The sequence below is a fragment of the Artibeus jamaicensis genome, unplaced genomic scaffold (genome assembly GCF_021234435.1).
Source record: "Artibeus jamaicensis isolate MK-2021 breed Jamaican fruit bat unplaced genomic scaffold, CSHL_Jam_final contig_470, whole genome shotgun sequence".
Classification (NCBI taxonomy): Eukaryota; Metazoa; Chordata; class Mammalia; order Chiroptera; family Phyllostomidae; genus Artibeus; species Artibeus jamaicensis.
This window is the reverse complement of record NW_026521849.1, coordinates 662,327-673,882: the sequence shown is the minus strand read 5'-3', so window position 1 is coordinate 673,882 and position 11,556 is coordinate 662,327. Positions and strand designations below refer to the sequence as shown.

At 45.7% G+C, this 11,556-nt stretch overlaps 1 protein-coding gene across 1 annotated transcript; it reads left to right on the top strand.

The window, feature by feature from the left end:
• The first annotated feature begins 2,717 nt into the window (after positions 1–2,717).
• Positions 2,718–6,421, top strand: FAM187B (family with sequence similarity 187 member B). Its single transcript, XM_037129519.2, has 2 exons — positions 2,718–4,061; positions 5,699–6,421. Exons 1-2 carry the CDS (start codon positions 3,241–3,243, stop codon positions 6,081–6,083), a joined length of 1,206 nt encoding a protein of 401 aa, XP_036985414.2. The 5' UTR covers positions 2,718–3,240; the 3' UTR covers positions 6,084–6,421.
• Positions 6,422–11,556: the final 5,135 nt, after the last annotated feature.

The window sequence follows — 11,556 nt, the reverse complement described above, 5'->3', positions numbered from 1 at the left end:
CAGTGTTTTAAACTGTGCGTCTGAGAGTTTTGCTATTTCTTCATCGCTTAGATTTATCGGCTCTGGGGCTTTGAGATCTTCTTGAGCCATTTTTGGTCTGTTCATGCCCTTTAAGTATGAGGAGCTGCGCCTTGGACTCCCAGGTCACTGGGTTGTGAAGCTGTATGTGGGGGCGTGGTGAGAGCGGGGAAATGGCGATCCCCTCTGCTGTTTAGCACCACTGGGTGAGGAGCAGCGCCTTTGGTGGTTCACCTGGGCCGGGCCACTGAGAGTCGCTGGGTTATGACGCTGTATGTGGAGGTGGGGTCAGAGCAGGGAAATGGCGGCGCCCTCCCTGCCGCTGGTTGTGGGGACCCGCTGGGTTCTGGTCCAATCGTCCATCTGCGCAGAAATGCGCGACCACAGTCAACCCGCAGCCATGTTCCCTCGCTGTTTCCCCTGCAGTCCAACCCTGCACCTGGATTTCGCATGCCTGAGTCCGTCTGACCGAGTTTTCCTCTGCAACCCCGCCCCACGAGCTGCTGGTTTCGCCCCTTACCGGTCTGGCTGAAGAATTTGTTTTTAACAGACTTCCGAAAAGTTCAATTTTCTGTGTTCTGGCTGTGTTTTCTGTTGCTAATATTTAGTTGTCTCTAAACTTGGTTGTGTGAGAAGGCACGGCATATCCACCTATACCTCCATCTTGGTGGATGTCCGAACTTTAATATTCTAGATTCAAAATCTTAATCTTGTCATCTCTTAGACATATAAATAATAAGTCTACAGTTGTTCTTATCAAGAGGGTTAATCTGATGTAAACTACTCAATTATAACAGTAAGCAGAAATATCACCTATATTACTTACAGAATAACAGGGAATCTGGATTATTGTATAAAATCTCTTGGATTTTACATGTTGCTCACTAATTTAAATATCCTCAAAACACCCGAAGAAGCCCATTAAGACATTTTTTTCATCCAGTTTGTGACTTCTCACCTAGATAAAATGAAAGTTGAAAGTGAACTTTCTCACAGTCACTACTCATAGACCTGATTACTGTTTACCAGATTACCTGATCACCAGGGAAAAGATTCCCTGGGCTGAGGAGAAAGGCAGAGAGGTAGGGAGATGGAGGGGAAGTAATAGAGGTCTAGGTCTAGATGTTAATGTGGCTTAGATAGAGGGGCTTTATAAGGTCCTGGGAAGCAGATAAAAAAAATCTAGATGGTTTTATAGTTCTGAGGGCACAGAGAATGTGAGAGCATAGGGGAAGTGCCGCTCCTTGGGTGGGGTTAGCAGCAAGATACCATAGAGGCAACAGTTTCAGAATGTAAGCATACAGCTTATGCCACATATAGCCTGTAGAGTTCCCCACATGGGGCAAGGGCATAGCTAAGAGAGCCCTCAGCCTTGAGGAGCCAGGGAAAGAGGAAGGCAGGATTTCTTAGCAAAGACTCAAACTCTGACCTCACCCACCATCACTCTTCCTTTGGCTACTCAGTTTCTCTGACTCCACACCCTTTAAGCAGACAGCCATTTCAGGGTCTAGCCCTCTCCTAGAACTATTCTTCCTTCAAATTTTGATGTTGCTCTTTATCTCAATTTATTCAGGTGTTTATGAAGCTTCACCTTCTCAGAACCATGCTGAGATGGGACATCAGGATGATCACACCTTCTCTAAGTTAGCTCACAACCACACACAACCTTTCCCTTTCTATCCCCAACTCCCTGGTCTATTTTTCTCTTTAGAAATTATTGTGAATTCACTTACTCACTAAGATGTATTTGTAACCCCAAAATCAATACCCACAGTGCTTTTATAGTCATTTACAGACAAGCACAGAATGATGAAATAATTGAGTCAGCTAACAATGCACATTCCTAGCTGAGGTTGAATGAGGTGACATTCTGCCTTCTTGTTTCAGCTTTCATACTATTAAGTGTCCTTTTTACAGTATTCTTCTGCCACTTTATTTTGCATGTTTTGCTTTTGGAGATGATTTTGCTGTATAAAAGAGCTCCCAAACAAATTACTGCCTAGTGTTCCTAAGTGCAAGAAGTCTGATTTGCCACATAGAGAAAATACATGTGTTAGATAAGCTTTATTCAGGATAGAGTTATAGCTGTTGGCTACAAGTTCAATGTTAATGATCAACAATATATATTGAAGTGTCTTTAAACAGAAATACACCTAAAGCAAGGCTATGTATTGGTCAGTTGACAAAAAGCTTATGACCAAGGGCTTGTAAGACACTAACCCTGTATTTCTCCTGGGAGCAGTGTTTCAGTATTTGCTAGTTCAGTGACTTAAAAAAAAAATAAAGTCTTCATTTTCTAAAAAAAATAACTACTGTGAACAATGAGAATCTACTTCATCTGACAATATGTATTATATGTTTAATTTTTATCTATCTCTTCCACTAGAAGGGAAGCTCAAAGAAGGCAGAGACTTTGTATAGCCTGTTCACTGATTAGAATAATGGCCAGCACATGGTAGGTGTTCAGGAAACATTTGTGAAATGAGTGATAAAGGCAGATCAAGCCTGCATAGCAATTACTTTTTCAGGACTAAGGAATTAGGAAAGGGTTTAGGAAGGGGGGAATGATGAAAATACTGATTTCTTTTATTTTTAAAGATTATATTTATTTATTTTAAAGAAGGGAAGGGAAGGAAAAAGAGAGGGAGAGAAACATCAGTGTGTGGTTGTCTCTTGCACACCGCCTACTGGGGAGTTGGCCCACAACCCAGGCATGTGCCCTGATGGGAATTGAACTGGTAACCCTTTGTTTCTGAGGCCAGCAATCAATCCACTGAGCCTCACCAGCCAGGGCAGAAAAATATTTATTGTTTAAAAATTAATTGAGTTATGCAGATTATGTGTGGGAAGAACCAGAGACCAGCATGTGCAAAAGTCCTGAGACGGGAGCACTTTGCTTTGTATTTAGGGGTCAGGAAGAAGGTCAGCATGGCTGGAGGAGTTAATGGGAGGGATAGGAGGTCAGAATGGTAACCAGAGGATTTATTCACCTCTTTATCCCCAGTACTAAGACATGTACCCAGAACAGAGTAGGTGTTCAGGAAAAGTGTGTTGAATGTTTACATGTTATGCTTTAATGCCAAAACATGGGGGTGGTAGGGAAGTCCTGAATGGGCAAATTAAGTTTCCTCCTACCCCAGCAAAGTAGAGGGCTTGCAAGAGAAATTAAATAGGGTTGTTAACTTGTCACAAGACAAATGGGGATAATGACCTTATATACCCATGGGGTGTACTCCAGTTCATTCTGCTGCCCAGGGCTGTGGCATGAGTGTCATGGGTGACCTCACAATGTCCAGGGTGGTACTCAGCCCACTGCCACAGTTCCAGTCCACCATGCTGTCTACCCTGTGGCTGCTGCTCAGCTTCACGGTCTCTCTGCTGGGGTCCTATGTTTCCATCAGCTGTCCCCATGGCAAACAATGCCAGAGGGCCCTGCTTTCCAACAATGATATCTTTCTGCACTGCAGCTCCCCTGGGGCACAGTGGTACTACTTCTTTCAAGATGGGACCAATTGGTCCAGCCCCATCCTCAGTGCTTCAAACATAGAAACAATGCCTGAAGGTGGCATTCTCATTAGAAGCCCATTGCCATCACAGACGGGCTTGTACAACTGTATTGACAAGAAAGGCATCAAAGTGGTACAGTACGAGATTGACTTTCAGGACGTGAGCACCCTGCACATTACGCACAGAGGTCTGGGCCAAGTACCCTTGCAGAATGAGACACTGAGTCTTGGCCAAAAGGAGCTTATCTTCACCCAGTGGGAGCCCTGGCAGGACTGTAACCGCTGTGGGAAGCCGGGTGAACGCAAACGCCTAGGGTACTGCTACATCCATGAGCCCCTGGAGAAACCTACGCCCTGCCAGCTCTACCTGGGAAATGCTATTCTGTGGTCCAACCGCATACGGCCTGAGATGCAAATAGAAGCCTGCTATGTCCAATGTAAAACATCAGATGTAGAGAATGTTTTTTTTGACAACTTCGAGCTCAGTGAAGAGTCAGGATCTGCATGGCTCACCTGCCCTTTTGGGTCCATCTACAGGTGATAGAAGCGTGCACTGGCCCTGTCCTTGGTCCCTAGCCAAGCTCTCTCAGTTTGGGAGCCTTCATGGTTAACTTGTGCAGGGAAAAAGGGGTTCTATGTGGGTCAGCCCCACAGTCTCTTTGCACTGGCTCCTTTGGCAAGAGGTGCCCACACACTGTTGCTTTACCAGGTAGAACAAGGACAGCAAATACTCAGGGAGGGCTCAGCTGACTGTCCGTGTGCTAAGCGATGCTGTGGACATGGTGGTCATCAGACTTCCTGCCCTCAGGAAGCCACCAGCTCAGAGGGAGGCAACCCAGAGTGGTCAGATGGGAGAAGCCCAAGCCAGTGGAGGATCTGTGGGGCTTTGAGGCCTCTGAATCACCTGGGAGGGTCAGTGGGCTCTAGAGGAGAGGATGGTGCCTAAGGCATGCCCTCTAGGGCCTGCCTCCTGCAGGTCACACTCATATTCTACCTGTCTGGAGCCCCTGGGGAGTCTCACCATTGGCCTCCTGTACCCCAGTAATAAGAACTAGAATCACTCACTGTTTCATTGGAGGCCAGCCCTGGGCAAACTCTCTCTCTAAGCTTCATCCTCTCCCATCCCTTCTCCCTGGTCCCAGGAGCTGTGGACACCAAGGAAGTCCATCTATAGATGGGGAAACTGTAGCTTGGAGGAATGCAGTCCTTGACCAAGGAGACTCATGGTGGGAGGTGGCAGTGCAGACCCTTAATCTCACATACAGCATGGAGTCCCCTTGCCCTTTTCCCCCATGCACTTCAGCAGGAGACTGTCCCCCTTGCAAAGGGAGAGCCGTTGCAACTTCTCGAGGCCTTTATGGCTATAGGTTCTGTGGGATCTGGCCTCACCAACTCTCTCTGGTTTCCTTTTCCTTGTTTACATGAGCTGTGATTCTTATTCCTCTCTTTTTCTCATTCTCGTATTATTTTGTCTCATTTCCTCCTTTCTCCCCTTTTAAGAATAAAAATAACACTCACTCCCTAAAAAATACCACAGTTCAGAAGTACAGGAAAGTGCACTATGGATTCCTCCTCCCAAGGAGGAGGACACCTACTTGTCATTTGCTAGACAAGGAGTTCCCAAGTGCCAGTCACTGGGAACTTGAGGGAAGAGGAAAGAGAAGTTACCAAGGCTTCAAGAATGTCCCATGTGTCTAGGAAGCTGAGTGGAGTGGCACTTTTTGTGAGGTTTGTGTGAGGTTTGTCTGAGTGGAGAGATCTCAGGCTCTGGCTTCAGCCAGGCCTGGGTTCCAATTCTAGCTCTGCTGTTTTCAGCTGTGGTGTTTCTCTAGGACTCAGTTTCCCTGTCAGTAGAATAGGGGTTGTATTAGTTTGCTAGGGCTGCCATTATAAAGTATCACAAACTGGGTGGCTTAGAACAACAGGGCAGGGTAGGGCAGGACAGATGGGAGTTTTTGGAGCCATAGTATATATTGAATTAGGTACCTGGCCAAAGGCCTCCACTTCTCTCAGCTTCCATTTCCAGACCTCCCTTGCTCACTGCTGTATAGTGTTCCTCAGAGGGAGTGCTGTTCGCTGTTGCCCAGGGAGGAGGATGCTGCTCTCTCCATCTCCTTCAGACATTTGTTCCTTTTCTTTAAGGGTACTACAGATGACCTTGCCCTCCTTTGCAGGCCCATCATCTGGGAATCCAACAGCACACACCTGACCTGGCAGGGCCAGCTCTCTGGCCAGGATGTGAGCACTGTCCTGGACCCCTCCAGTGGTGGCAGAAGACTGCAGGTCTTCCAGCCAGCCATTTACAGCTGCTTCGTGCAGCAGGAGTTCATGGCACGGTTCAACCCCAAGCCCAATTTGGATACACTGGAGATTCTGCAGAGAGAGGAAGCTAGACAACAGCAGGAGGCGAAGGAGGTCTGGAAAGGGAAGGACTCCATCTTCCAGGGGCTGAAACTGATGTTGCTGGTGGGTACTGTCCTGGGCCTGTTTGCAGTGCTGTTGAAGCTCTTCTGTCCTTCACAGAGTAAAAGAAGCAATCAGGTGCTACTGGTGAAATAAAGTGAACCCACAGTGCTCAGACATGGCCTCCTATATCTTCATTGCCTCAACTGTTGTTTCCATAGCCTGTGCCCTGTACCTGTCCCACACCACACTCTGAATGCATGTGAGCCACACACTAATGGCCACAGCTAAGGCTGACTGAGCTTGCCCCTCTTCCAGGCCCTTCTCTGTTAAGTCATTAGCATTCTCCATTCCACAGATGAGAAAACTGAGGCAAGCCTACCTGTCTAGTTGTGGTGGACTCCGGCCATCAGAGTCTGCCTGTTGTGGCTGATGATGAGAATGAATGCACAGGCAATGACAATCCTGTGGAGAAAAAGGGAATGGCACGACTACTCAAGGGGAGAGTGCCTTGACCCTTGTCTAGACAGGCTTTTATTGTTTTCCTGGGGTCTTACATCATAGAAAGATTTATTATCTATTACATAGAATATTATTGTCTACATTTTAGGTACAATCAAGGAAATGAAAATAACATGCAGAGGGGAATGGCGATGAGCTGATTAGCTCTGTCCTTGGGAAAGCTCATATAGGCTTTGGAAATTACCTTGAAGATAGACAATACACTTTTGTTGTTTCAGACCAGGGTGATGGAGTTTTAGCAACAGCAAGCCATAACAATCTGTATGCATTTTTCTAGGCCTGATTCTCATGGGGAAACTTGGTTTGAAGGTCTGGCTCCTGCCCACTACTTTACTTCTGTAGGTTTTCCATACAGAGCTGAGTCACATTTGCCAGACTTAAACAAACTGGTCCCCTACATCTAGTAATTAGAGGGGGTCTTCAGTTCAAACCCAGGTTGCCTGGCTCAAGCCCTGTGTTTATCACAAGAAAAAAGGAGAAGTAGAATGAGGCCATTTTGGGTTTGAATGTCTGTGATTGGTAAACTGTAGTCACCCGTCTCATGCAGTACCCTAAAGACAAGGACTGAGACAGAGATGGGAGTGGTTAGCCCCCAGGTCCCCCAAGATCTGCACTGGTCTGCTACCTTTCCCTGCCTGTCCCTTTTCCCACCTTGCTCTAGTTGTGCCTATGACCTTTAGGCTTAGCTATCAGTATATCTCCCCAAGTTAGGAGATGCTGCCAGATTGGTGGCCCAAGACAGTGGAATACACACTACCCTTCCTGGCTTTTGTGGTGGAAAGAGCCTCCTGGGAACCTCAGATTGGGAGACAGGTCCCTTTACTGGGACAAGGGACAAGGACTGGTACAAGCCACCCATAGAAATCACCAGGACTAACTGTCCCAGAAATTCTATACACTGTTTAGCACAGTGCAAGAGTGAGAAATAAAATATTAATGCCTTGTCAAATTCATTGCCCTATAGTTCATCATGGCCCCAAAAGTCTTGTAGAGTGGGTGATACTTCTGGTCAAGATGAATGTGTAGGTAGAAATGCTTCACCTCCTTGTACAACCACAAAAAGAAAAAAGAATTACAACTAAATCTCAAAACAGATAACACCCTAAACTGTCAAAAAAGAGAACTATGTAAATCCAACCACCAAGGATTTAAAGAAGCCACAATCATCCAAATGGGTAGGAGAGGCAGAGATGGGCGGAGAGGCGAAGAGACATGCTATGGCACACAGAGGCAGTGGCAGCGGCAGAATGAACATGGACAGTCCCCAAAACAGTGGGGGTTGCGGTGGCAGAAGAAACTTCTGGATTCTCAGGACACTTCACTTAAAGGGCTCACACAGTCTTAACATGTATGTAGGCCCACCCACCCTGGGATTCAACACCAGGGCAACAGCTGGAAGGGTGCCAGTCACACATGGGGAGTGGGTGAAATGCCTGCAAATGCGATGAGTGCCTGGCAAACTCTCAGAAGCCAGGCAGTGGCACAGTCTCCTCTTCAAGCCCTCCCTCCACACAGAGTCACAAAGAGGTGAAGTGGGTTGCCCCACCCTGGAAATTACCTAAGGCTCTGCTCCACCCAGTTTATAGGTGGCTTTTTCAGAGTCAAATCAGCTCTACCTAATACACAGAAACAAACACAAGGAGGCTGTCAAATTGAGGGGACAAAGAAATATAACCCAAATGAAAGAACAGAACAAGACTCCAGAAAAGGACTAAACAAAAGAGAGATAGCCAATCTATCAGATGCAGAGTTCAAAACACTGGTGACCAAGATGCTCAAAGAACTCTTTGAGTAAGGTAATAATATTAAGGAAGAAATGAAGGTTACACTAAGTGAAATAAAGAAAAATCCACAGGAAACCAACAGTGAAGGGAAGAAAGCAGGGATTCAAATCAATGACTTGGAACATAAGAAAGAAATAAACATTCAACTAGAAAAGAAAGAAAAAACAAGAATTTTTTTAAAAGCTGAGGACAGGACTTCTGCCAAGATGGAGGCATAGGTGGAGACACTGTGCCTTCTCTCATAACCAAGTTTAGAGACAACTAAATATTAGCAACAGAAAACACAGCCAGAACACAGAAAACTGAACTTTTTGGAAGTCTGATAACAACAAGTTCTTCAGCCTGACCGGTAAGAGGGGCGAAACCAGCAGCTGTCGGAGCGGGGTTGCACAGAAAAACTCGGTCAGATGGACTCGGGTGTGCGGAACCCAGGCGCAGGGTTGGACCTAGTAAGCGACTCAGTGAGCGACCATGGGGAAACAGCGAGGGAGCAGGGCTGCGGGTTGACTGTGGTCGCGCTTTCCTGAGCAGATAGACAAGCGAGGGAGTGGGCAGTGAGACTACGGGAATGAGCAGGCCCCACGGTGTGCAGCAGCAGAGGAGGTCGCCATTTCCCCACTCTGACCACACCCCCACATAGCGTCACAACCCAGCGACCTGAGAGTCCAAGGCTCCGCTCCTCATACTTAACGGGAAAGAACAGACCAAAAATGGCTCAAGAAGTTCTCACAGCCCCAGAGCCTATAGATCTAAGCGATGAAGAAATAGCAAAACTCTCAGACACACAGTTTAAAACATCAGGATCCTCACAGAACTGGTTGATTATAGCCACAAATTAGACAAACATATGAAGGCGAAACTAATTGAAATGAATGGAATTGCACAGGAAACCAGTAGCACTGAAAAGGAAACTGGGACTCAAATCAATGGAGTGGACCAGAAGAAAGCAAATAATGGCCAAACAGAAAAGAGTGAAGAAGCAAGAATTCAAAAAAATGAGGAGAGTCTTAGGATCCTCCAGGACATCTTTAAACACTCCAACATCCGAATTATAGGGGTACCAGAAGGGGGAAAGCAACAGCCACAAGTGGAACACTTATTTGAACAAATAATAAAGGAGAATTTCCCCAATCTGGCAAAGGAAATAGACTTCCAGGAAATCCGGGAAGCTCAGAGAGTCCCAAAGAAGTTGGACCCAAGAAGGAACACACCAAGGCACATCATCATTACATTAGCCAAAATTAAAATGAAGGAGAGAATCCTAGAAGCAGCAAGAGCTAAGGGGACAGTCACCTACAAAGGAGTTCCTATCAGACTGTCTGCGGATTTCTCAAAAGAGACCTTACAGGCAAGAAGGGGCTGGAAAGAGGTATTCCAAGTCATGAAATCCAAAGACCTACAACCAAGATTGCTCTATCCAGCAAAACTTTCATTTAGAATGGAAGGACAGATAAAAGTGCTTCTCAGATAAGATCAAATTCAAGGAGTTCATCATCACCAAGCCCTTCTTATATGAAATGTTAAAGGGACTTATCTAAGAAAAAGAAGTTAAAGAAACATGAACAGTGAAAGGACAGCAAACTCACAGTTATTAACAACCACACCTAAAACAAAAGCAAACTAAAAGGACAGCTAGATCAGGAGCAGAAACATAGAAATGAAGATCATGTGGAGGGTTAGCAATAGGGGAGTGGGAGGAGGAGAAGGGGAGAGAAGGTACAGAAAATAAGTAGCATAGACAGTAGATAGAAAATAGATGGGGGGCAAGAATAGTATGGGAAATATAGAATCTAAAGGACTTGAGACACATGGTCATAAACTAAAGGGGGGTAATGGTGGGGACGTGGGGTAGGGTGGAGGGGAATGAAGGGTGGAATAGAACAACTGTAATGGCATAATCAATTTAAAAAAAAAAAGCTGAGAACCGTATAAGAAGACTCTGGGACATCTCCAAAAGTGCCAGCATCCAAATCATAGGGATGCCAGAAGGAGAGGAGGAAGAGCAAGGAATTAAAAACTTACTTTAAAAAAATAATGAAAGAAAACTTCTCTATCTTGACTAAAGTCCAGGAAGCACAGAAAGTCTCAAACAAGTTGGACCCAAAGAGGACCACATCAAGACACCTCATAATTAAAATGGCAAAGGTTAAAGACAAAGACAGTATCTTAAAAGCTGCAAGAGAAAGACAGTTACCTACAAGGGAGTTCCCATAAGACTATCAGCTGATTTCTCAAAAGAAACTTTGCAAGTAAGAAGGGACTGGCAAAAAGTATTCAAAGTGATGAAAAGCCAGGACCTACAACCCAGATTACTCTGTCCAGCAAAGCATCATTTAGAATGGAAGGGCAGATAAAGTGCTTCCCAGACAAGGTAAAGCTAAAGGAGTTCATCATAATCAAGCCATTATTAGGGCTTGATTATTATATAAAATGTTAAAGGTAATTATTTAAGAAAAAGAAGAAGATGAAAACTATGAACATGAAAAAGGCAACAAATTCACAACTATCAACAACTGAATCCATAAAAAAAAAAAGAAAAGAGGACTTCTGCCAAGATGGAGGCATAGGTGGAAGCACTGCACCTTCTTGCACAACTAAGTTTAAAAACACAAAGTTTTAGCAACAAAAACGCAGCCAAACCACAGAAAATTGAACTACATGGAAATCTGACAACAACAAACCCTTCAGCCAAACCAGTAAGGGGGCAGAGCCAGCAGCAGAGCAGGATCAGGCAGGAAAGATCCATCCGACCGACCTGGGCACGCGACCCAGGCACGCAGGCAGCCATGGGTGGATCCCAGGTGCGCAGAAGGGGGCAGACCCACTGAGGGCTGATTTCGGTCACACATTCGCGCACAGATAAACCGCTGAAGGGGCAAGCAGTGAGACTGACCTGTGCAGGCCCCAGCAGCAGGAAGCAGCAGAGGGAACCGCCATTGTCCCTCTCTGGCCCCGCCCCCACATACAGTGTCACAAACCAGCGACCTGGGTGACCCTACCCTGGTGAACAACTAAGGCTCTGCTCCTCATATGAAACAGGCACAAACAGATAAAAACATAGCTCAAAAAGAACTCAGAGCCCCAGAGCTGATAAATCTAAGTGAACGAGAAATTGCCAACCTATCAGGTGCACAGTTCAAAACACTGGTGATCAGGATCCTCACAGAACTGGTTGATTTTAGTCACAAATTAGAGGAACATATGAAGGCTAAGCTAATTGAAATGAATGGAAATACACAGGAAACCAAGAGTAATGGAAAGGAAACTGGGACTCAAATCAAAGGAGTGGACCAGAAGGAGGATAAAAATGACCAAACAGAAAA

Excerpts from the sequence above, each read along its gene's own strand:
- FAM187B (XM_037129519.2), top strand. The coding sequence starts at position 3,241 with ATGGGGTGTACTCCAGTTCATTCTGCTGCCCAGGGCTGTGGCATGAGT. Across the intron at positions 4,062-5,698 it reads CCTTTTGGGTCCATCTACAG|GCCCATCATCTGGGAATCCA; the intron begins GTGATAGAAGCG and ends CCTCCTTTGCAG.